At 32.6% G+C, this 26,477-nt stretch overlaps 3 protein-coding genes across 5 annotated transcripts; 2 read left to right on the forward strand and 1 right to left on the reverse strand.

Annotated features, from left to right (window-relative positions):
- Window positions 1-1,836: 1,836 nt before the first annotated feature.
- Window positions 1,837-5,482, forward strand: LOC122592999 (protein trichome birefringence-like 35). 2 transcript variants are annotated; one of them, XM_043765330.1, is made up of 6 exons: window positions 1,837-2,070; window positions 3,125-3,419; window positions 3,776-3,947; window positions 4,276-4,472; window positions 4,552-4,704; window positions 5,075-5,482. In XM_043765330.1, exons 1-6 carry the CDS (start codon window positions 1,905-1,907, stop codon window positions 5,403-5,405), a joined length of 1,314 nt encoding a protein of 437 aa, XP_043621265.1. In that variant the 5' UTR covers window positions 1,837-1,904; the 3' UTR covers window positions 5,406-5,482. The 2 variants fall into 2 exon arrangements, with proteins under 2 accessions (XP_043621265.1, XP_043621266.1); XM_043765331.1 differs by having other exon boundaries at window positions 1,838-2,070; window positions 3,140-3,419.
- Window positions 5,483-5,997: 515 nt separating this feature from the next.
- On the reverse strand, window positions 5,998-6,772 carry LOC122590469 (beta-amylase 8-like). Its single transcript, XM_043762673.1, has 2 exons — window positions 6,462-6,772; window positions 5,998-6,347 (listed from the first exon to the last, which is right to left on the reverse strand). Exons 1-2 carry the CDS (start codon window positions 6,741-6,743, stop codon window positions 6,201-6,203), a joined length of 429 nt encoding a protein of 142 aa, XP_043618608.1. The 5' UTR covers window positions 6,744-6,772; the 3' UTR covers window positions 5,998-6,200.
- A 13,738-nt stretch (window positions 6,773-20,510) lies between these two features.
- LOC122593849 (protein DETOXIFICATION 44, chloroplastic) lies at window positions 20,511-26,416 on the forward strand. Of its 2 annotated transcripts, XM_043766296.1 has the most exons (13): window positions 20,511-20,856; window positions 21,043-21,164; window positions 21,537-21,665; window positions 21,775-21,914; window positions 22,570-22,705; window positions 23,592-23,688; window positions 23,807-23,907; window positions 24,410-24,573; window positions 24,784-24,855; window positions 24,943-25,059; window positions 25,420-25,515; window positions 25,609-25,730; window positions 25,932-26,416. In XM_043766296.1, the coding sequence occupies exons 1-13, from the start codon at window positions 20,543-20,545 to the stop codon at window positions 25,996-25,998; spliced, it is 1,677 nt and encodes a 558-aa protein (XP_043622231.1). In that variant the 5' UTR covers window positions 20,511-20,542; the 3' UTR covers window positions 25,999-26,416. The 2 variants fall into 2 exon arrangements, with proteins under 2 accessions (XP_043622231.1, XP_043622232.1); XM_043766297.1 differs by lacking the exons at window positions 25,609-25,730; window positions 25,932-26,416 and having other exon boundaries at window positions 25,379-25,469.
- Window positions 26,417-26,477: the final 61 nt, after the last annotated feature.

The following is a 26,477-nucleotide window of genomic DNA, read 5'->3' on the forward strand; positions in this document are numbered from 1 at the left end:
CGTCACAATACGTCCTAACCAATAAATATGTTCATGTAGTTTCGAATAGCATAAATACACGTTTCTAGTAGAATAATAATTCATTTAACACGTTCGGGTCAACGGTCCAATAATCAAATAAGCACATTTAATTCACGTTTATTAAAAGTCAAACGACTCAAAATCTACGAATGTTACAAAACGAGTACTTTTGAATCGTTTTTTTTATTATACTACCTTGTGAAAAAAAAGAAAAGAAAATAATGGCCATGTTTTTGTGAAATACTATTAATGCTAACTGCTACATGATTGTATATATAAAAAGCAAAATACTCCCTAAATGCAAAAAACCATCATTTTCGACTTCTCGTTACTAAATTTGCCAATGCTCATTCAAAGTTCGAGGTCCCCCGGCCATTCACTTTGAAACACCTGATCGATGGAACTTCCAATACGCAACCACAATATTATTTGGATCGATAGATAGATATGCTTATATTGCAACATTGCTCAACCTTGATCAGTTGATTGTACCTTCTTTGCAGTCTTCATGGTGTTTCAATTCTGTCAACTCCTAAAACATGATGCATTCCAAATTATTAGTATTATTTTTAATATTCTAGCATTACTATATATATATATATAAACTGACTTTTTTTTTCCAACTAGGCAGATTGAGTAACGAGTCCAAATAGGCCATTTTAAATTCGAGCCAGACTCAAAACACTGATTTTTTTTTCCAACTCTTTGAACTGTTGTATGAATACTGGCTTATTTATGATTGACAAAACTATACTCATATTATTTACCATGAAATCATAGAGATGGTAGTGGTGGAAACGATGCATAGTGGTGGTTGTGTTCATTGACCAGTTTGGTTTGGTCTTAATTAAATCTCAAACTAAACCGGTATTTTCAATTTAAACATATATTACACCATGTCATATGGTATGACTCATACCAAGTATGTTGTTTGGTACTATCAAACCAAACTATGTAAATCGGTCCGGTTCAGTTTGACGATTTCAAGTTCTTATTTTTATTGTCTTTATTTTCTATATAACTTTGTTATATTTGACAACGTTGCCAAATTAGAAAAAAAGGGCCAAAATATAACTTTGTTATATTTTTATTGTCTTAAGTTAAGAACCATAATAAAAGCTTAAAATTAGAACTATACATAGAAAGAAAAGGAGGACTTCATCCACGTGATCGCCCTCAAAACGATAATGAAATATTAGGCAGAAACTTTAACTATATGTTTTTTTTTTTTATTTTAAATATTTCATTCTACTTCTACTAAATTACACATATACCTAGAAATCAGAACTCTCGAAAACCCCCCATTTAATTCACTTTCACAAATATAGGAAGTGGAACTCGAACTCAAATGGATCCTACCAAGGTCAAAGACCTCACCAATGGACCACCAACCTTTTGACAACTTTAACTATATATTAATAACACATAGAAAAACTATACATAAAAACGGTTTATGTTTATATTAAAACTGTATAATATTATATATTTGTGTCATTCGAAGTGGCAAGAGGATTTGGAATTAAAAAATATGCATCTTCGTATAATGTTTAGGCTCCCAAATTTGACATGTATGACCTTAACTTTTTTTTTTTTTTTTACCCGAAACTCACTCCAATTATTTGGATTATTAATTTTTAATGTCTATGGAGGGAATAAATATATTATACTAATATTAATTATTACAGAGAATAACAATACCCAGAGTGTTAATGGTTGGAAGAATAATGTCGAAAATGGTCAAAATTTCTTCAAAAGAAAGTCAACACTTATCAAAATACTAAAATAGTCACCAAAACCCCATAACTCATCTTCCTCATCATCATCGTCACTTTCTTGCAATCTGAAATTAAGATTATAATACTAAATAATAATAATACTATGATATGATGAATCAGAAGAAGAAAACCCAACTTCCATTGATAGCAATCATATTATTTTTCTTCATATTTGTTGCTTCTACTGTTTTCTTTAATGAACACAGATTTCAACAATTCCATCACAACCAAGATTTTGACAAGATTACATTTTCACTCAATTCTTCACCCCCAGGTTTGTATTTTTCTTGTTTTTTTTTTTTTTTTAATTTTATACTTGATCCACCCCTAAAGTTTTTATCTTTCTTAATGGGTGCCTTTGATTTAATAATTATGTTCAGTTTAACAAGTCAAGATTTTTTCTTGAAAATTCTTAAGTGTAACATTGTAAGATCTATCTTGTAGCTGCTGCATTCCCCAAACGTAATTTGTTTTAGGGACAAGTGTATCAAGATTTATTTGATTTGACGTTTTTTGATATCGCGTTTATAGCAATGGCGGAACCAGGATCGAATGTGACCCGTAGCTCAAATATTTTTCTTTGGTCTTGTAACGGCGTAAAATATTGATAACGATTTTTAACTTTTTTTTGGATTTTTTTGTATTTATGACGGGTTTAAAGGGTTTTTTTCAAAAAAATCTTTTGAAAGTTTAAGGTTAGTTAGATTGACCGGTATCCCATATTTATATGACCCGTAGCACCAATAAAAATACTATGTTACACAAATTTAACGGAACCGTAGCCCAGGCTACCCCTCGTTACTAACTGGTTCCGCCAGTGGCATTTATTCAAACTTTTAGTTTCTATCTATATGGTTGCCATAATGCCATGGCCACGTCCACTGAAAATATTTGTTACATGATAAATTTTAAACTTGATACATACAATAGCATTTCAAAAGCAAATAGAAAGTTTGATACATGCAATAGAAGATTTGGAGTTTGATTTGCACAATATAGCAAAGCGAGACAAATTTGTTACATTTTCATGCACGTGTCCCGTTGGTTTAGGCCTTTAGGGGTGTTTGAGTATGCACTAAAATGGGCGGCTTCACTAGCTGCTCATTGCATATGGATTGGTCCTTGGGATTTGGGAAGGGTCATGCGGGTTCCAAAAGGGCTTGCCTGGTGAATGAACCTTATTGGCTAGATTAATACGAGTTATTGGGATTAATGTTAGAACTGGCAAACCCATTTATAGTTAATATTCTTTACGATTATGTGTATTTTCATTACGCATTGCCAAACACCACCGGTAGATTGAGAAGTCATACTTTAATCTCTAAAAGGGAAATTCAATTCAGTGGCTTTGGATCGATTCAGCTCATGCAACTCTACTGTAAAGTACAATGGACGCAAAGCCGAATGGGACGTGCATTTGCTGCAATCTGATAAACAAAGAGAACACGACGACATGTGTGATGTGTTTTCTGGCAGATGGGTATTCGACAACACTTCATATCCGCTTTATAATGAATCGGATTGTCCATACATGTCTGACCAGTTGGCTTGTCATAAGCATGGTAGACCTGATTTGGAGTACCAGTATTGGAGATGGCAACCTCATGGCTGCAATTTGAAGAGGTAATGTGATTTTCTGTTACAAGCTGAAGTTCATAAGTGAATAGAATATAATAATCATAGACATTACTACGTTAGTTGGATTAATTTCAAATATGACAATGATATTCGACACATTGACTGTTTAAGGGAAGTTCATAAAGTGGACAACAATACATTGTGGTTTGAAACTTTAAACTTCAAACCAACCCAACCCATTTTTGTTGTACCAAAATACTATATGGTAGATATGTGTGATGCGTGACAGTGGCTTATTGCTCAGTTTGTTATTGATACACTCAAACTACTTCATTTCACTTGTGGGTTCACGTTTACTACACTTGTAGTTGAGCTCTTCGACATATTTTCATGAATTATAGATGGAATGCAACTCAGATGTGGGAGAAATTGAGGGGGAAGAGATTGATGTTTGTAGGAGATTCACTGAACAGGGGCCAATGGATATCAATGCTGTGCTTATTAGAGTCGGTAATCCCTGCAGAAAAGAAGTCAATAACACCAAATGCCCCTCTTACCATTTTCCGAGCCGAGGTATTATGACATAAATGCATAATGCTTCTATTTGGGTTATGTTTTTATCTAACGGGTCAAAAAGGTAACTTGGAAAGTTTGCTTAAATTGAAACTTCCAAATGATATGAAATTCACCTTAAGTATAAATTGAATGCATAAATGTATAAAACCTTCTACATTTTTTTATAGACAATGTATTTTATGTAAATACCTATTTTTACTCGTTCTGCAACCCGGTGACACCTGTCCACTCTATAACCTCTGTTTTTTACCCAATGGTTCAATCTTTTGCCTGTTGGTGAAACACATAACTCCAATCTGAGAAAGTGAGTTTGTTTCATATATAGGAATACAATGCCACGATAGAATTCCAGTGGGCACCACTTTTGGTTGAGTCAAATTCCGATGATCCAGTCAACCACAGATTGGATGAGAGAATAATGCGCCCCGATTCAGTTCTCAGGCATGCATCTGAATGGAAGCATGTTGATATATTGATCTTCAATTCATATTTATGGTGGAGACAAGGCCCTGTAAAGTTGTCGTAAGTAAATCGTATTTCTACTTTGTTGTAACTTAATTTCAGTATTTCTAGAGTTATATAAAGCATTTATTTCACTTAGATGGAGTAACCAGAAAAATGGAGTTTGTGAAGAAGCGGATGGGTTAGAAGCCATGGAGTTGGCCATGGACGCATGGGCAAATTGGATACGATCTAACATTAATCCAATGAAGAAGAAAGTGTTTTTTGTTACAATGTCCCCTACTCATCTCTGGTAGGTTGAATCTATTCCCATAGGTAATTAGAAAGAAACTTATGCATATAGCTGTTTAGAGGTGGCAGTTTCGGCTCATTTATGTTGAACGAGTTGATTTGGGTTGTGTAACATAAAACATATCGAAAGTCTATTAGAATTTATTTGACATCCTATAGTATTTAGTAGAACGATTAGATTATTATTGCAATAATATTGTGTTTGTACTTATAATACACATCAATACTAAACTATGGGAAAAAATGTTTGTGGGTCAACCTGTATTAAAACTGAACCGTTTTAACCTTGACCCGTTTTACTCAACCCAGCCAATCTGTACTAAACAAGTATTCTGAGATTAAAATGTTCGTTTGCTCTTGTCAATTCACAGGAGTCGGGAGTGGGAAGCAGGAACGGAAGGGAACTGCTATAATGAAAAACTTCCCATTGAAGATGAAAGATATTGGGGAAGTGGTTCAGATTTGGCTACAATGAGGATGGTGGATAACGTTGTAAATAAATTGAGGTCTAGGATTAGTGTTATTAACATTACTCAGTTGTCTGAGTACCGGAAAGACGGGCACCCATCAATATATCGGAAGTTTTGGGAGAGTCGAACCGCAGAGCAATTAGCAAACCCAATGAGTTATTCTGATTGTATACATTGGTGTTTGCCTGGTGTTCCTGATGTTTGGAATGAGATTTTATTCCATTTTCTATAAACAGAAAGTTTCTTATCATTCATGTTGTAATGTAATGAGTTTTTGTAAAAATCCAGATTCTGTGTCATGAACAAAAATTGTCTGCCAATCAATGGTGTCAAAGGGATGCAGCTATGACGTTCATGGTACGTTAATTGAGCTGAAGGAGAAACAAAAGTTTTGGTAGGCCGGTTAAATTCATATATCAGGTTGGCATTTTCTAAACTGCTTATGCTCGTATGTCAATCAAAGTAAACCAAAACAAGAAAGGGTAAACTTTTCGGCCTAACTAAAGATGGTCTAATAAGTGGTAGTGTTTGTCTTCTTCAACAGATCATCAAATGTTTGTGTATTTTGCAAATTCCACCTTCAAAAGTAGTACTATTTTACTCATTAAGAAACTAATTAATACATATATAGAAGTGATTTTATAAACTCAATCTCCAATTTATTAAAGATAAATTGTTTCGAAGACAAATGTCAAAATCCATATGCACATAACAGAAAATTATCAGTATTTCATAAGTCATGGAATTGCAATCTAGAGATGCATAACAGTAGAATTCTAACTTTGAACTTTCTTTCTTTCTTTTCATGAGCCAAGAGCCCAAGACACAACAAAAAGTCAGCATATATCAATCTATTCAAAGTTTGAACCACCCACAAAAATTAACGTACCATGAACTAGCCCTAATACTAATTAAACTCTCATTTGGACTATATGAACAATGAAGTTATATAATACACTTCTATCATAATATCATACTCTTTAGCAAAAAGTTCCTGGCAATCTGGCATTAGTAAGCTTCTTTAAATTTAGTATCCAGTACCCAAAGTGAGTGAAAGGTTCAAGTCAATTTTATCGTCTTCTTGATCATCAGCCATCTTCGTTATCGATTCAAGCGTGTTGTTCTTCTCGTCACATTTGCTATAAAGCCTATAACCAACATCTTCCTTCAGCATCTAACAACAAATAAAAACGACATTGATTTAAATTTCTTCAAATTTTTAGACCATATAGGCAATGATAACGAAAATAAATTAAAAAAATTAATATCCAAGCAACTAAAAACTAACCTTTTTATAAATGGTTCCATCCTCTTCAACATGCCAACCAGCTTCATTACAAAGTGCTTTCAACAAATCAACGGTAGGAGCATTCTTAGGTAGATTGTAGTTTCCATAAGTCCTTAGCCCGGAAAATATTTTCCTAGCCACAAGACGCCGGTTTCTGTCTCTCTCGAGTCTCTTTAGCCGTACTCGATTAGATGGAAACCGGTGTCTAGTGACCACATTACCATCTTTAGTGATCCGTCGAACCACCCATGGATCTTCTCCTGACTTGATACACCCTTTCATTTGTATCTATATGTATATATACTTTGGTATAGTAGTAAATATGGAATATAACACAAGACAAAAACACTTCAAGGTTTTATCATATAAAGTTTGTTTTGATTAGAGAGTAGGATTGGTCGGAAGCAAGGTGGTACTGCTTAGTTACTTGTACTTTGCCTTTAAATTATTGTATATTAGCTTGTTTTTAGTATTTTAGGTTTGAAAAATGATGAAACCCTTTTCGCAAGAAATGCAGTAGGAAAAGACAGAATGCTTTGACCATGTTTGCTTTTTGGATATTTGCATGTTTTTCTTTAAAAAAACTTTCCAATTTTTGTTATATTTTAATTACGTATCCCGAGCTAACAATCCTAAGACAACCACTTGAGGAGTCACTATAGTCATCACTAGTAAGTAGTAAACCTTCATGACAACCACATAGGGTTGTTTGAGCATCCGGTGCGGTCAAGCTGGTCGGACTGGTTAAACGGGCCAGTTCGAACTTGTTGGCTATATTATTTTTTTCTCTTTGATTTGTTTAATAAAATTGTTTTAAAGACTTCAATTCTTACAATACAACTAAAACAATTAAAGATAATACGAAATATACACCACGTAACAAAATATAAATTTTAAAGTTCAAAACCAACGAAAATAACATTAAAGTATACATAAATTCAACTATAAAGCAATTAGCGAACTCAATGAGTTATTCTGATTGCATAATTTGGTGTTTGGCTGGTGTTCTTGATGTTTGGAATGAGACTTTATTCCATTTCCTATAAATAGAAGTTGCTTATTATTCGTAATGTAACGAGTTTTGGTAAAAATCCAGATATCCTATCATGAACTTAAATTGTCTGCATATCAATGGTGTCAACCGGATGCAGCTAGCACATTCATGGTATGTTAATCGAGCTGAAGGAGAAACAAAAGTTTTAGTAGGCCGGTTAAACGCATATATTAAGTTAATCAAAGTAAACCAAAAAAAAAAAAAAAAGTGTAAAAACCCAAAATAAACTTTTAGGCCCAAGCAAAGATGGTCTAATCAGTGCTAGTGTTTATCTTCAACATATCATCAAATATCTATGTATTTTGCAAAAATTCACCTTCAAAGTCGTACTATTTGACTCGTTACAAAACTGATCAAAACATAGAAGTGTTTTCAATAGCTTATTACATTATATATATTGCGGCAAGAAACGGATAGACCCGATCCCCAAATTGTTACTGATAAATTGTTCCGAACACAAATCTCAAAATCCATATGCACATTACATAGAAGTGTTTTCATAAGCTTATTACTTATCATATATATTGCTGCAAGAAACGGATAGACTCGAACCCAAATTGTTACCGATAAATTGTTTCGAACACAAATCTCAAAATCCATATGCACATTACAAAAAATCATCAGTAAAGGATTTCACCAGTCATGGAATTTCAATTTAGAGATGCAAAACAGAATTCAACTCTGAACTTTCTTTCTTTCTTTTCATGAGCCAAGACACAACAAAGAGTCACCATATAATAATCTATTCAAAGTTGAACCACCTACAAAATAATCAGTGATTAAGGGGTTCAACCCAAACTAGCCCAGATACTAATTCCTACTAATTAAACTTTTCATTTGGACTACATATATGATAATATGAATAATGAAGTTAATTATATACTAATATACTTCTATCATAATCAAACTCCTGCTACAGCTTCAGCCACATGGTGCACACTCTTCTTCTTGGCACGGGAGTTTTTCATGGCTTCAAATTCAATTATCGTAAACAGTGACATCATTAATGCGTAGTCCACATTTGGACTAATTGTCACCATAAACTCAAATTCAGAAGATCCCATACTTTTCATTTACGAAACAAGATCGGCGAAAAACTTGTTACTAATGTACTAAAAATACACTCTTGAACAGAATAAAAATCATATGAATCTTAATCATACTTTCTTGATCATTTGTAATTTTTATCCTACGACATTCCAAATATCATTATAATTTATTTTTTTTTATCAAACAAAGCTCATTGAGACATTTATCAAACACTTTGTTAACATCAAATCCTTTAACCCAAAACCATAAACTAAACTCATTGCGACATTTTATCAAACACTTGGTTAACATAACATTTGTAAGCACAAAATCATTAAACGAAGCTCATTGAGACAATTTATCAAACACTTGGTGAACATAAAACTTTAAAACCCAAAATCATAAACCAAGCTCATTAAGACATTTTATCAAACACTTTCTGTACGTAAATTACATACACAACAAATAAAAAATAGAGAAAATTACACTTTTGTTACCTCAAGTTGACAGCTTTTTCACTTTTAGTCTCTAACTTAAAAAATTGCAGCTTTCATAACTAAAGTTTTGTGTTTTTTTCGGTTTTGGTACCACGTTCATACGGCGTTAATTTTTGCCGTTGACGCCCTCACGTGACAAACACATTCATACGGCGTTAATTTTTGTCGTTAACGCCCTCACGTGACAAACACGTTCATACCTAAAGAGATTTGAATTTATTTACGCATGTTTATGTATTGAATTTGGTATGGTATAGAGATATAGGTATACATGGATATATGGATGATCGCAATGTGTGTTGATTTTTGAGTGTGTATTGTTTGATAGATGCTAATGTGTGTAATGAAAATTGAAGAGTGTAACAAAAATATGTTGTCTACTTGAGGTACCAAAAGTGAAAAATTTGACAACTTGAGGTATCAAAAGTGTAATTTTCTCAAAAAGAGGGAGGTCAAAAGACTAATATACCCCTCACGTATTTGTCACGTGAGGGCGTTAACGGCAAAAATTAATGCCGTATGAACGTGGTACCAAAACTGAAAAAAAAACACAAAACTTTAGGTATGAAAACTGCAATATTTTGAGTTGGAAACTAAAAGTGCAAAAGCTGCCAACTTGAGGTACCAAAAATGTAATTTTCTCTAAAAAAATAATCAATAAAACTTAAGAGAATTACCTCTGCTATCAAAGAATCTCCCATGTACACCTTATAATCTTCTTCTGACCATCTTCCAGTAATCCTGAAATCGCATTTTTTTGTTACCGTTGGCGAGGGAAACAAGTAGGTCGGACTTGGACTTTTTTAAGGTAAGCCTTCCATCAACCAGACAAATACTAAAAGTAATATAATAATAAAGTTAACGTCCAAACCATTCATTCACCATACATACAAAATATATATATATTGTATGTATGGTGAATGTATTTTGTATGTATGGTGAATGAATGGTTTGGACGTTAACTTTATTATATATATATATATAGGGGGATGATAATATAAGGTTGTCGGGTATCTAAGCTTAGGTGTAGAACACTCACATATTGTTTTTTTAATCCATAAAAATCATGGGGGCCCATGCATTTATTCATTAAACAAGAAATAATAAAATATTAGTATGTGAGGGGTTCCACACCTAAGCTTAGGTGCCGGACAGCCTTATATTCCCTTTTCCCTATATATATATATATATATATATATGTATATAAGAGTAAGTAATTAAAAACCTAAAATCACACCACTTTCCTTAGCTCGACAATGAATCGGTGACCGCGAAGTAGATAAATCCCATTTTCATCCGAATGGAGAGCGCTGAGATTTATTTCATTATCAACGCCTGAGATGACACGGTGTCCAACTTCACGTATTTGAAATGTAACTTGAGATGCATCTGGCAAAACATAATCAGGACCTATCACCGCAGGAACATCGTTTTATCCATCCATCATCACCTCAAAAATGTTAACAAGGGTTTGGTTTATGCTGTACGTTCAAAAGAAATAAATTAATAAGGGTTTATAAGAATACGGAATTGGAAGTAGAAAGAGAGTGTGTGTACATAATCCAAAGAGTTAATTGCAAGATTGGTCCCATTGTTTGTCTATTTTTGCAATAAGGGTACCTTTTTGAGTATCATTGCAATAGGGGTCCCTATTTTGAGAATATTTTGCAATATTGGTCCCTTTTTAACAGAGTCATTAACGAATGATGTCAGTGCTGCGCGTGGCCGTCACGTGCTAGGGAAATATCATCTTTTCACATAATATAGGGACCATTTTTGCAATTTTTATAAATCTATGATTTTATATGTATCTATCTTCATCATTATAAATATAACTATCTATCATATATATATATATATTGAAAAGTTATTTTGAGAACTCTTTTTTGTTTTGCGAGAACTTTTCAAGCCAAGTCCAACCGATGATTATTCTTTACATGAAAATTGTTTTTTGAATAACTTATGTGTGATTTTGAAGTTTATAATTGTGTGGAGGCATGGATTATCATCCGTTATACAATTATGTAGAGATTTGGATTCTTGATCACATGTGCACGAATACTGCTATGATTACATGTGATCGACTTGCATACATGTGATCATGGCAATATTCGTGAACATGTAATCAAGAATCCAAATCTCCACATAATTGTAAAACGGATGATAATCCATGCTCCACACAATTATAAACTTCAAAATTACACATAAGTTATTCAGAAAACAATCAAAAAACAATTTTCATGTAAAAAATAATCATCGGTTGGACTTGATTTGAAAAGTTCCCAAAGCTTCTCGCAAAAAAAAAAATCCTCAATATATATATATATTAATTATATATCAAAACACCATCATATGCCCACAATGACCCCACTTGATATCTAAGATGAAGAACTATGATTTGACGAAGTTAGTCTTGGAGATGGATTGTATTGATCCACGGTGATACCTACAAAAGGATATTCGGTATGATTTTCAATATGGTTTTCTTCTAAATCTTTTTCTTGGCCAGAATCCACCATCTAAAGATCTGGTGGTGACAGCTCAACTGAAGCAACAACAGCTAAATCTGAATGCATCCCCGCAGCTGCATGAGGTGGCAGTGTATCGATGGCTGTTGTTTTCGGTAATATTTGTGTGGGATGTAAAAAAGGAAGTCATCAATCGAACGAATTAGTGGCATGGGTTTGTAATGAATAAAAAGAGGAACAAAATATCGAAAGATGGGGTGAAGCGTCAGGCAGATTGGCCGTAATTTTGGTCGAAAGTCATAGAAAGAGGTTTTTTAAGGATTTATATATACAAGGGTGGGTTAGATTAGGGACTCCTTATTTTAGGGACTATTAGGGACTCGATCTAGACCGTCCATTTTCATCAGATCTAATCACCACTAATCATCTCCGGCCATATTCATCTCCGGCGACATCTCCGGCGAGACTTACACATGTGTAAGTTGAATAAAAATTATGATTCGGAGCGGGTTTCGCCCTTAAGGATATTCATAAACCAAAGCTGGTGGGGGTGATAGGTCATAGAGGTTGATTGGTCATAGGGGATGACCGGTGATGGATGATCAACCTAAAAAAATTGTACTTAACACATGTGTAAGTTACTTACACATGTGTAAGTCTCGCCGGAGATGGTCGCCGTTGCCAGAGGATCATGGTGGTGGTCGGAGATGATCATGGTGGTGGTCAGAGATGATGGTGGTGATGGCCGGAGAAGGAGGTAGAAGGAGTCTCTAACAGTCCCAAAAATAAGGAGTCCCTAATTTAACTTTTCCCTATATATACATATATAAATATGGGGTTAACAACTATTCTTCTAGCAGCAACGTACTTCCAGGAGTTTGTAAGGGGGATGATTTTGTATTTACACATGTGATTTTCAGGGGAGGGGGGAGTTTGTGAGGAGGAAGCATGGAAGATCCATGCTTGTAGCAGCATATTGGTTTTTCCCTATAAATATATATCTAGTAAAAATAAGAATAATTTATATGAAAAGGTCAGATCTTGATTATATAATCTATATTTTTATGCTTAAATTGTGTTTACTAACACACATTAGTGTGTAAAAAGGATGGTCGGGAATTGATTCATCAGTGGAATTCCGATAATAGAAAGAAAGAATTATGTCAGTAGTTTCTAAAAAGGAAAAATCATAATATAAATTAAAAAAAATATATCAAACAAATAAAAGAGTAATTTGGATTTTTGGTTCATACCATATGGAGGAATGGTTTGAATGCAAAAGTGCAAAACCAGGTTGTACTAAGAAACTTCTCATAGCCTGTAGTGACAATTTTGTGAATTATTTAATGGTTTTAGTTGTTTTTTCCTTAAATTTATGTATTTTATTGAACATATAAAAAGTTTGGAATAATAACAATTTATTTGCAAGGACAACCCTTGTATTATGTAAAGAGACGATATTGCTTCTGCATGTGTTAGCCACGTGCAGACTTGACGACATTCGTTAACGGGTCTATTAAAAAGGGACCAAAATTGCAAAATATTCTCAAAATAAGACCCCATTGCAATAATATTCGAAAAAGGACCCCATTGCAAAAATAGACAAACCACATGAACCAATTTTGCGAAAAAAGACCCCCAATTTTGGTCCTTATCATAGATATGAAATTACAATTTTGTCGAATATATAGGTTTCATAAATTACTACTTTGGTCCAACAAATTTTACCCCGTTAAACACTTCTGTTCCAAATTATTAAGAATCATTAGGGTCCTGTTTGTTTGATGAGAAAATTAACTCAATAAAAAAAATTTAATCCATTAAAACAGTTTATTTATTTTAACTTAATAAATAAAAAACAATTGTATTGAATTAATCAAAACATACATTTTATATTCATTTAGTGATTTAAACCACTCAACAATTATTGATTAAGAAAATAAACACGCTTTAAGTCCGAGATCACATTAGTAGCACATAATCAATATAAAATGTTTTTGAAATTGAAAATAAATCCTCAACAACATTTTTTTCAAAATATTTAACATCAACTAAAATAATCATCCATCATCTCTATCTATATTTTCATCATTTAAAACCTTACGTTAGATCACAATTATCATAAAACTATCAAAAGTAATTCTTATTTTCTTATCATTTCCACTTATCACTGTCAAAATGTAATTACTAATGCAAATAATAAAACCATACTTTATAAATATAATAAATATCAAATATTTTAAAACATGACTAAGCTAGGAAACATAAATATTTATAAATCGTTAAAATCATTTTTATGATATGTATTTTTTAAATATAATATAATAAATACTTTTCAAAATAATAAAATAATAATATAATAATATAATAAATAATTTCATTTTAAAAAAAGATAACTATCATTGAATTAATAAAATAAACATAGTGTAATGTATATAAACATCTTTATACTCATGTAGAAAATAAAAAAAAATATTAACGATTAAAATTATGTTTGATGATTAAGATAATAATTGATGATTTGACATAACAACATAAATATAACAATTTAAATGAAAAAATGACACCTCTCCAAAGTGACAAAAAACTAATAATGTCACCTAAAAAGACATATTATCTCTTAGTTATATAAAGAGATATTTGTACTTATTAAATATAAATAGTTATTTTATATGGAGTATTTATTAAGTAAAAACAAGTAATTTGGTTTGACTTAATGAGTTAAGTATTTTGTTACTAAAAGATGTTGTATCAGGCTGTTGTTGATAAAAATGATGATGATGATAGATACAAAATATATACGCGGCTATTATAATTGCTTCTCGTATTTAAATAGAAAATATAGGTAAATAACACTTTGCAGACCTGAAGTTAGACCGAATATCAATTTTAATCATGGAATTAATTGGAATGATGAAAAGTTTTTTTAAAAAAAAAGAAAAAGAAACTAACGAACTTGGACAAGTTAATGGAAAAAATTTAACGAGTTGGACACGGTGATCAAAAGTGTAAACACGTGGATACTCTGAATGCTTTTTGCTACTTTTTGAGTTTAGTGATTAAGAATGTAAAAATTGCAAAAGTTAAGGGATTAAAAATGTAATTTACCCTATAAAGTTTGTTTTAACTAAAAAGTTAGATTGGTCAGAAACATGGTGGTACTGCTCTACTTACTTGTGTTTTGTCTTTAAAATATTGTACATTAGCTTGTTTTTAGTATTTTGGGTATGAAAAGATGAAACCCTTTTTGCAAGAAATGCAGTAGGAAAAGACTGAATGCTTTGACCATGTTCGCTTTTTCGATATTTAATTGGCAGGTTTTTCTTTTTTTGGGAATTTATATTCATGGATTCCAATCAAGAGATTTTAGTAGTATTTAACAATACATCTGTACTCTTTTTTTTTATACCCAAAATACTCTTATTTCTTAATCCTAATTCCTCAATATACATACTCTATACTTTTATACTATTTAATAAATAAAACAACCATCTCTTTAAAAGTTATGGAAGATTTATCTAAAATACCATTAATGATTAAATTACAATATCATTTATTTATCTTTTAAAATATCTTCATTAACCTTTTACATCAATTATCTACACCACTCGACACTGTCTCCACCACCAAAAGTCACACCCGCCACCACACGTTACCGTCACAACCACCGCCCATTACGCAGATACTGTGCTAGTTTAGGTAGTGCTTGACTGCTTGTTAATTATTCAGGACTTATGTTTACGGACGGATATATGAATATTTCTCGGACATACAATATATTTCTTGTAAAGACATTTGAGATATAATTATTGCATCTACTTTTGTACAAATTAAAGAAGACATGGATGAGGAGAAAAATGTCTACTTGACCCACATAATAGATTTCAACTTTGAACTTTCTTATTTAGTTAATTTTTATGAGCTAGCTAAGACACAAACCATCATATCAAATAGTCACCATATATACTACTCAATGTCTAATTAAACCACCCACATAATAATCAGTATAGGTTTCAACACTAACTAGCATTAATCAATTTCTACTAATTAACTAACCTTTTCATTGAGACTATATAAGTTATATAATATAATTCTATCATAATATTCTTTAGCAATCATAAAAATTCTTGCATATTGTTAGTCTCTATACTTTTGCACTCTCTCCTTGAACTCTAACAAGCTTCTTTAGTCAAATGCCCAAAGTGAGTGAAAGCTTCAAGTCGATTTTAGGGTCTTCTTGATCGTAAGCCATCTTCGTTATCGATTCAAGAGTGTTATTTTTCTCATCACATTTGGCATAATAATCGATATCCTCCTGCACCACCTAACAAAGAATAAAACAACATTATTCACTTAAATTTCTTCAAAACTTTAATACATAAAGTAAAGGTATAGTAACAAATATAAATCAATATCTAAGTAACATAAAATGACGGGAAAAAAAAAAAACCAAAAAAAAGAAAAACAAAGAAAGAAAACATTAGTAAAGAACCTTCTTATAAATGGTGCCATTTTCTTCAACATGCCAACCAGCTTCATCACAAAGTGCTTTTAACAAATCAATGGTATGAGCTTTTTTAGGTAGATTATAGTTTCCAAAAGCCCTTAACCCCGAAAATATTTTCCTAGTCACAAGACGCCGATTTTTCTCTCGATTACAGTTTCTTAACCGTTCTTGATTAGATGGAAACCGGTGTGAAGTGACCACAAGACCATCTTTAGTGGTCCTATGAACCACCCATGGACCTTTTCCTAACTTGATGCACCCTTTCTTCACCTCGTTTTGCAACATCTCCATATGATTAGTACCACTAATTATTTTGCTATACATTTGTATCTACGACTATATATTGTGTATTTGTAGTGAATGAGAACAAGATAAGACAAAAACACTGAAGATTCTTGATTTTATTCGTTAAGGTACATTTGATATTATTTCATTATCATATTAAGAGAAAATCTGTTTTATAGAGTTTAAATGGGCAGAAGCATGGTGGTACTGCATTAGCTACTTGTATATTGAGTTTGAAATATTGTACATTATTTAGTTCTGTATAATTTTGGGTTTGTAAAGATAAACTGTTTTGGCAGGAAATTCAATAGAAAAGACTGAATACTTTGACATTTTCCGTTTTTGGATATTTGGCAACTTTTGACTGCCTTTTCTTTGGGTATTTATCAATTTTTGTGTATATTATTGCTACTCATATTCCCATATACTATACGTTTATGTATATATTTTGTTTTGAATAGTTTTCATGATGTATACTCGTATATGATTTGATACTTCATGTCTCCATGACATATGATCACCATAGTATCTTTTGGTTTTGGTGGAAAATTAAAAATTCAAAGTGAAAAAAACGACGAAATAACCTATTACAAAGATTTGTCCTCACTATATAGATAGTTCGAGTTTCGGAATTAATGAATTGTACATGACATTTTATGTTGACGTAACAAATTATTTGGCCACTCGATTGTTCACGAACTTTAAATTCTGATTATTAGATGTACTCGGTTATATATGATAATAATATAAGTTGTCATGTACATACAATGTCATGTTTAGTTTGCAAGTCTTTTATTGGTCGAGTACATCCAAATATCTAAGATTTGAAATATTATTATTTACAACGATCACCTAAGTAGTTCATTACATAAGATAAGATATTAGTGTATAATTTATTAAATTTGAAATCATAAACACTAAATTAAAGGGTTTTTCTATTGTTTGCCCAATAGGCACATATTAAATATTAAATGACCTCTTTTAATTTTTCATATATGGTACATAACTAATAACCTAAACTTTTTCTTTTTTACTTAATTCCTGTTATAACCTTTTTTAATTTAAACAAATTTTACAATTTCTATGAACAACTCGTATGTTAGAATTGGACAATGGTACGATATATAAGCCTAAACTTCTTTATTTTTTTACCTATTCACATTCATTTGACTCATGACTTTCTAAGCACATAGTGTTATGTATATGTTACTTCTAACATCATATAAATTGCTCATTTTGAAAGATACGTATATGGTTTTAGTTGCATTCACATACCGTAGAAATTTGATTTCTTTGATCTTTTGTATAATCCTGTTTTAGCCTCCAAATGTCTTTTACAGTGGCAAAAGAAATCTCGTCGGTTCTTTTCATCATGTTTATGAAAATTCTAACATCATATAAAACCTTCGTTTTCTAATTGAAAATTCATATTTTCGAAACTTTGATAAAAATTCAAATGCTTCTTCAATTCTCCGATAAAAAAAACATTGACCCATAAATGGTTTTTCAAAGACTTTGTTCGTGCCATCTAAATATTCATCATGACTTCCAAGATTTATTCGGATGAAAAATCAATTAAAAGGTCTTAGTTTATTTAATTTTGCATCTAAATGTACGAAAGAAAAACAAGCTAATTGTTCATATATTGTTATAGAACGAGAGGCGTAAACATATTATATAGTTACGTTATCGTATAAGAAGAAAATGAGGGAACTTTAGAGGGAAAATTTAATAAAGTTTAATATGTAAAAACAAAATTAAATTTTTTAACAAATGAGAGTTTATTTTAGCAAAAGTTTGTTGTTAATGCTACAATATTGGAAGTGAATATGTGATGTTGAAGTCACTTACACATAATTATGTAACACTGTTTGGAAAACCTTGAAACAAATGAATGTAATTATCTTGATAAAATTTGACGAAGCATGTATCGTACCATTGTTATTTATTTCAATCCAATTCAAATATAGAGTTTTTCATATGAATCGTAAAATTGTTTAAATTAAGAATGGGTATAACAAGAATTAAGTAAAAATGAAAAAGTCTAGGCTATTAATTAGGGATAAGTTTCCTGGAATATAACAAACTTTACACGAATCTCTATAGTAGAAAATAACTAAAGTTTTGTGTATTTTATGTATACAACTTAAAAAAATATTTATTGTATGTAAGAAAACATACGTGACAAGCATATAGAGGTGCTACTTGTCTGATTTTAATTGGTTGAATACATTTTCTTACATACAATAAACATTATTTTCGAGTTGTTTACATACAATACACACAACTTTAGTTATTTTCTACTATAAAATTCGTTCAAAGTTTGTTACATTATAAGATACTTATCCTCTATTAATTATGTACCATATATGGAAAATTAAATAAATCATTTAATCATTTAATATTTAATGTGTGTCTATTGGGCACACAATAGAAAAAACATATCGGCCAATGGAGTTTCAAATTTTCTCTCATTCCTAATTTAGTTACATTTATTTTTGGTAATATATGTTCAGGTACTTTATAGTAATCTATATTAAAAAATTTTCTTATAAATTTTATTGGACGAAAGGATCATAAAACCACATAGGTAGGTAGGTTTGTTATACAAATCCAACTCACATAAGGTTTAATAAATACCAAAACCAATGGAATACATATTAATTTGGTGTGTATAGTACTTATTAATTTCCAAAATGAAGAATGCATATTTGTAGTTCGTTAATTTGCAACTCAAAATGCAAAAACATATTAGTTTGTTATAATCACAAACCTTATTATCAGAATTTTTACTATTTGATCAATTATTGACTCAATTTCTTTTGCAAACACATCTTAATTTGTTGTTATAAATATACAAACTAGCTTAAATCATCATTCAGCTCTGATTGAGATTTAACATGCTTTCGGACAAATACTTAAAGTTGAATCTTTAGAAAATTTTAAGCTAAGCTTTCTAAACACTAATCTAGAAATAACTTGTGTGTAAGCTCGAACGGAACTTAAAAACGCATATTATTGCAATTTCAAATACTCTCTTAGTGTGACAATTACATAGCTGTGAGATATATTGCATAACTGTTATAAAAAAACTAGAATTGTACCCGCGCACTGCAGCGGTAATCATGGCGGCGACGGTATGATGGGGATGACCGTTGATAGTGGAGGCAACGTCGAGTGGTGTAGATATTTGATGTAAAAAATAATTGATTTAAAAGGTAATTAATAGTGATATTTTAAAAGACAAATGATTAAAGTGTAATTTTATTATTAATGTTAAAGAGATAGTGTATGTGAAAATATTTGAAAGGGTGTATATTTTAAACATTTCCAAAAACTTTATTGATGCATCGAAAGCAGTAATTAACATAACTTGTTGATGAGAAATGTACTTAAAAGATGGGGTCATGGGTGTGGGTGGTAAAGGTGTGGAACACCATTGTGTGGTGTGGTCAATCGATGAAGATGAAACATTTGCCTCTTTGTGGGATGTGGACATGTGGTGGACTTGAACTATTCGGTGTGACATTTCAAATTTGCTTCGATGAAGAAGAGTGCTCATATGTAGGCCTTTATATATGCAAGTATTAGAATGAGACCTTAAAATAATTGGTTGGATCAAATTAAAGCTAATATTTGTCAACATTTTGGAGGCCTTATGCAAGTATTAAAATGAGACCTTGAAATAGAAAATGAACGGCCTGAGCTCAATGATCTTTTCCGAAAGATATGTATGAAATGTTGCTAAATTTTCAACATTCGATCTTTAACTGAACTAAAAAGAAACAAATATTCGACTTGTAATATCTCATAGATAACTATTTATACACTAAAAAGGTAATAAATTCAAATATATCACAAATAGCAGATAAAATTTATAAAATGATATAAATATAACATTTTTGATTCGGTTGGATTCACACTTTCATGTGAAATCGAAAATGAAACAAAAAAATTTCGGGTTATAATTAAAAAAACGAAACCCAAATTAATTTATATTTCGATTTGGTTATTTTTAATTTGCATCGATTTTGGACTGTCGATTCAGTATTTCTCCACCTCGGTGTCCCAAAACATGGAAAAGATACTTGGAAGCATTTTTAGCCGTTAAAAAAAAGTTAGTTGAAGATAACAGATTCTTTCTGAATCTTGTTTATTTTCCCCCTTTCACTCTTCTCTACTTCTTTCACCTTAACTCATTCACACACATAAATTTCTGCAAATAATTTTTTTTTTTTATCATGAAAACCATCACCACCTCTCTCATACATCATCATTATCATCATATTAATAATAATAATAATCTTATTCCTAATCACATTTACAAACTTCAATTCCCTTACTCTTCACTTGGATTCCGACCAACAACAAACAACCGGTTTCGTGTTTCCTCCTCGTCATCCAAAAACAAAGATACATCACCAGCTTCTACTCCACTCGAAGAAAACCCCGAACTATTCGATTCTCAGCTCACTTCCGACTCTGATTCACCCACCTCCACTTTAACTTCTTCATCATTCAGTCCCACCTTTGCATCTTTGTTTCACCTTTTCAGGTAATTCCTTATACATATAAATACATTTTTTGTATATATATAATTGACGATTATTTTTATAAACAATTTTTTTGCCACTCTCCAGCCTGTCTGTCTGTCTGTCTGTCTGTCTGTCTGTCTGGCTGGCTGGCATTTGTAATATATGTGTTCAGTGTTTTTTATTGATTCGAGAAAGTGTACATACAGAGACAAGTTAAAGTTTGATGAACTTGGAATGGAGATAATGTCGATTGCGTTGCCTGCCACATTAGCTCTTGCTGCTGATCCCATTACTTCTCTCGTTGATACCGCTTTTGTCGGCCATTTAGGTTCCCCTCCCCCCTCCTCTGAACTCACTTACTCCAATGTTCATTTTATATAAGGACCCTCTGTGTCTAATGTAATATAATCCGTTAAGTTTGAGAAATTCGAGTCTTTGGGTTTGATGTATGTTGTCCGACCGAACTGCCTACCATTTTGGATGGAGACTGTTAAACCGTATATAACTATATAACATCGTACATTGTATGTTTTCTCTTAGCTAATAGTAACTGTTAACTTATTGTTGATAGATTACGGCAAATTAAAAGATATCAAGTGATTCTAGGATCCTTAGTTATAATAAAAAGTGTTAAAAATTTGTTGCATATGATGGCATTTTGGGTATACTTCATAATATTTTCGTGTGCTATTTTTCATAGGATCTGCCGAGTTGGCTGCTGTCGGGGTCTCTATATCAATATTTAATCTGGTTGCAAAATTGTTTAATATTCCTCTGCTCAATATCACTACCTCATTTGTTGCTGAGGAACAAGCAATATCAGTCAACGGTGATGATGTTTCTACTTGTGTATTTCTAATGATTTATTCAAAAGAAGAATTGTAAGATTATATTGAACTAATGAATGTTCTACCTTCTTTCTGTCATTTGTTGTTTAGATGAAACGGATGCTCATCGGAAAAAGTTTCTGCCATCAGTTTCGACTTCTTTGGCATTGGCTACTGCCTTTGGCATTTTTGAAACTTTTGCACTTTACTTTGGTTCCGGCTTCTTATTGAACACCATGGGTATACCTGTTGTACGTCTTTCATAGCTATATGAATTCCATGATTTACTTTCGTTTTTTTTTCCCTGAAACTTCATTTCTTTTGCCAAAACTAAAGCATGGTGGTAGCTCCAATAGAATATTGTCACTCACGAAATGACGAAAATATAAAATTAAATCACAACCTGATGGTGGGAGTGGGACTCTCACTAGGTCTTTTGCCAGAAGCTCCTCATAATATGAAAATTTTACTTAAAAATAGCGAGTGTTCCATTCTAGGTAGACTTTAAAATGCTTTTGGTCGATCCGTTCTTGTGGTGTGCCGATGTGGAGCTAACCTACTTGGTAGAGGCTCTCTTGGAGTGAAGACCAAGGTTCAAATCTTGGCATAGTCATTTGGGGTAGTTTTAGGAGTAGAATAGATTTGGTGTAATATTTAGCCGTTCTAAAAGAAAGTACTTGTTGTGTGCGTAGACCATAGATTAGTGGAAATTTTTCTGACTTTTTAAGAACCCATAGCTTGTCAAATCAAGTTCTATTTGTGTCTTTAAATCTAAAAATAGAAAAATATATTAGAGAGGACGAAAACTCAAGGGATGATAATGATAGACAGAATAATCTAACAACACATGTGCTTTGCACGAGATATAACTTGGGATTAACAACGCATATGCCTTTATTTTTACAGGATTCACCGATGCGAGCACCGGCAGAGCAGTTCACTTCATTAAGAGCTTTTGGTGCTCCAGCCATTGTATTAGCCTTAGCTGCACAAGGAACATTTCGTGGCTTTAAAGATACTAAGACTCCTCTATATGGCATTGGCAAGTATACATCTTTTCAGATAGCATAACTGCATAAGTAGTAGGATCTTTAGCCATATTATTTTTGCAAAGTCTGTTGTTGCTTTTAGTTCAGATCTCTTGTACAATCATATATCAAAAAACGACTTCATTATATTACAAAGCAATTATCTGCAAAGTGACAGGTGAAGTCTACCTATGGTATATATAGAGGTAGAATAATAGGCGGGTTAGGTAATGGGTCAAAAAAGAATTTGGTTGAAACATCATATATAGTACTGGTGGAAATGGGGCTGGGGCAGGTTGGTTTGACCCGCAAACACTTTCTGTCCATTTTTTAGGAAAAGAAAGAAACTGCTCAGTGCCGCCTTCCGCGGGTTTTGAGCCCCAATACCTCGATGGTGTATGGGGGAGGTTAAGATGTAGGCATACCTTACCTAAGTAGAGAGGCTGCTTCCATTTTCTACCTAAATGGTAGAAAAGACCCTCCAACCTTTGCATGGGATGAGGATCGAACCCATGACCTCGGTCTCCAGAGGCCAGGGTATTTACCACTGATCCAACCATGCTGCTTTTTCTGTCCATTTTTTAGAAATTTGTATAAAAAGTGTGTTAAGTATTATTTTAAAAATTATTTTGGAATATTACAGTATTATTCTATATATTCGAAGAAAAACTATTTTAAAGATTGTATCCCTTAGAATTAGATTGTGAGTGAGATTTACCTCATATGTTACCCTTTTTAGCTAGATGTTTGGACTTTACCCATTTATCTGTGTCAGATAAAACACAACCCAAGTTAACCCATTCACAAGTATTTGGGTCGACTTTGCTACCTCTGTGTTATTTTATGTTTTTAATTAATTAAATTCAGTACATGGTAACATTTGGCATTTGGGCATTACAGCTGCGGGGAACTTGCTGAATGCGATACTTGATCCAATATTAATCTTCTTTTGTGGACTTGGCATTGGGGGTGCTGCTATTGCGACGGTAATTTCTGAGTACGTCATGCTGTGATCAATCTGATGTGCTTCCAGTTTAACTCTAAACTTGTAAAATATTTACTTCTGATCCTTTCATTTTCTCACTATTGATTATGAACTTGATACTTCTGTCCAGGTATCTGATTGCTTTCATCCTACTATGGAAGTTAAATAAAGAAGTTGTACTTGTTATTCCAAATATAGATGGGGAAAAAGTAGCTCGATATTTAAAATCTGGTATGTTCCCTTTACCATACTTAAGTAAGTGATATGTGAATTACAAACAGTTTATGGGTCCTTCATGTATAGCTAAAGAAGTTCAACGATTTAACCCGATGGAAATTGCTTACACCGAAATCCCATGCACATTGACTTTTTAACATAGCCGATGTACGAAGCTTTTCGTTGGGTTGATTTGGGTCAGTTTATCTCAAGCAGTGGAAATAACACCTCTACTTATAAATGGGTTGATTTGGGTCATGTTATATCTGTAGCAGGCTAAATACTTGATAGTATAAAAATAGCTACAAAGGAAATGGGTCAGATGGGTCAAACAGATCAAACTAGTCAAAAGTCTCCCAAAGTAGTGTATGTGTAATGGGTATATTCCAGATCCATCTTGACATGAAACTGCCTTCTTTGACCCACTACTTCCCCTTCTTCTCCCACCTCTAAACTGAACCATTGAGCAATGTTAGACATTCATGATTTGCAATACTTTCCTCTTTCATTTACTCAGGTGGTCTTCTAATGTCAAGAAGCTTTGCTGTACTGGTAACTATGACTCTGTCTACATCAGTGGCAGCAAGAGAAGGCCCCTTGCCTATGGCTGGTCACCAGATATGCTTACAAATCTGGTTGGCTCTCTCTTTGCTTACTGATGCTTTAGCACTTGCAGGACAGGTATATTTGCTTATCGTTTGTAGCTGTTTTAATTCCTGGTTTGTAATTATTACTGCATACATTCTTAAGATTGTTGCCTTTTTAGAATGATGAATGGGCCAATCTGTATCACCTGATAGTAGATCCTTAATTATAGCCATCAATGTTAAATAATTTTCATTATATAGCTACAGTCAGGTAGAACATAAAATGATCCATATTCTTTGATAGGCCATCCTTGCTAGTAGTTACTCACAGAAGAACTATGATCAAGCACGCAAAGTGATATACAGAGTTCTTCAGGTTAGTGCTCTCTTGGTATTCTTTTGCTTCTTTATTTGGCTGAATGATTTAGTTCAGAAAACTAATCCTCTTTCACGATATGATCAGATTGGCCTGATAGCAGGTGGTAGCTTGGCTATTATGTTGTTGTTAGGGTTTGGGCCACTAGCTTACTTATTCACCACAGACTCGGAAGTTCTAAAAATTGCAAGGTCTGGAACCTTGGTAAGAAACTCTTGACTTTATCATGATCATCAATAATGGAAATGGGAGATTGGTCGAGTTATCAAAAGGGCCAGTTGGGCAAGGGGTCAACCGAAAATTTATATTTTCCCGTATAAAACTAAATGTGCTAGCACTTTGGATGACTTTTAACTCATTCTACCCATTTTATCTTTTTCCCTCTAATACATATCCGGAATTGACTCATTCACAACTAAATGAGATATAACAATACCCAAATTGACTCACTCAGCCCATAAATCACTTTTCATGTTTGCTACCTTTGGTAAATAGTCACCATATGTCTTGTTTGTATGCTTAGATGGCGTGCTACTAAAACTCTTCAAAAATTTATCGATGTAGTTTGTAGCCGCATCTCAACCAATGAATGCTATAGCTTTTGTTCTTGATGGGCTATACTATGGACTTTCAGACTTCGGATATGCTTCATATTCCATGGTACCATGCTATTTAGAAATCTCAGTTTGGTACTTTGGTACATGGTTTTGTATATAGTCATCTAGATTACAACCATCGATATACAATTTTCAGGTGTTAATTGGATTAGCAACTTCAACATTCTTTCTTCTTGTTGCTCCTAAATTTGGTCTTCCTGGAGTTTGGACAGGACTTTTTCTATTTATGACATTGCGGGTAGTGGCTGGAATCTGGAGGTAAGTTAATTCACTCTTTGCGAGGTCAGGTTTTAAAAGTACTTTTATGGGACAAAAAGTGAGCCTATTAAAATTTGACATAAAGTTAGCAACATCTTTGAAAACCCATAGGGGCTGGATTTACTTACATTGTTTACCATAGGGGTCGACTTTCAAAGTTGTGTAATCTGATGTAAATTCTATTTACTGTGCATTTCTCAGGTTAGGAACTAAGAGCGGACCATGGAAATTTGTTTACTCTGAAACAATAAAGAAATCCCCTGAATAAGTCATGCTGAAATTTTCATACTTAGAGAATTCACATAACTGGTTGGTTTGAGGATCAAATACCGAATGTCTTCTCAACGGCTTATCAAAAGCAGAAACCGCCAGGGGCAACTTAAAAAGAACACAATTATCTAAGAACAGGAATGGACCTGCTTGAGAACCCAAGTAGATCTATAACCCAAGATATATAACAGCACCAGATCGATGTCTGCATAGTAACACGACCTACAAGAGGCAAGGGACTTGCTAGAAAAAAAATGGAAAGAAACCGATCGTGTACATTGTACAGTGTAGACGTAATGTATGCACCACTTGTAAAATTTGTTACCATTCATTGTAACTCATCACTTTATATCTGTTTCTTCAATTGCCCTGCTTTGACAACAATTCAATCTGATATATTTAGTCGTCTTCTGTTATATGATTTTGTGAGATGTCCTTCAACACGAACACGACAGACTATAGACGTTTTGACCAATG

This window comes from Erigeron canadensis, chromosome 3, assembly GCF_010389155.1.
Source record: "Erigeron canadensis isolate Cc75 chromosome 3, C_canadensis_v1, whole genome shotgun sequence".
Lineage (NCBI taxonomy): Eukaryota > Viridiplantae > Streptophyta > Magnoliopsida > Asterales > Asteraceae > Erigeron > Erigeron canadensis.

Bases quoted from the DNA above. Each gene is read 5' to 3' on its own strand.
- LOC122592999 (XM_043765330.1), top strand. From the start codon at position 1,905: ATGATGAATCAGAAGAAGAAAACCCAACTTCCATTGATAGCAATCATA. The intron at 3,420-3,775 runs GTAATGTGATTT...CATGAATTATAG, and splicing joins CATGGCTGCAATTTGAAGAG to ATGGAATGCAACTCAGATGT. The intron at 3,948-4,275 runs GTATTATGACAT...TTTCATATATAG, and splicing joins TTACCATTTTCCGAGCCGAG to GAATACAATGCCACGATAGA.
- LOC122590469 (XM_043762673.1), bottom strand. From the start codon at position 6,743: ATGAAAGGGTGTATCAAGTCAGGAGAAGATCCATGGGTGGTTCGACGG. The intron at 6,348-6,461 runs GTTAGTTTTTAG...ATTTGTTGTTAG, and splicing joins ATGGAACCATTTATAAAAAG to ATGCTGAAGGAAGATGTTGG.
- LOC122593849 (XM_043766296.1), top strand. From the start codon at position 20,543: ATGAAAACCATCACCACCTCTCTCATACATCATCATTATCATCATATT. The intron at 20,857-21,042 runs GTAATTCCTTAT...GTGTACATACAG, and splicing joins TCTTTGTTTCACCTTTTCAG to AGACAAGTTAAAGTTTGATG. The intron at 21,666-21,774 runs GTGATGATGTTT...TTTGTTGTTTAG, and splicing joins ACAAGCAATATCAGTCAACG to ATGAAACGGATGCTCATCGG.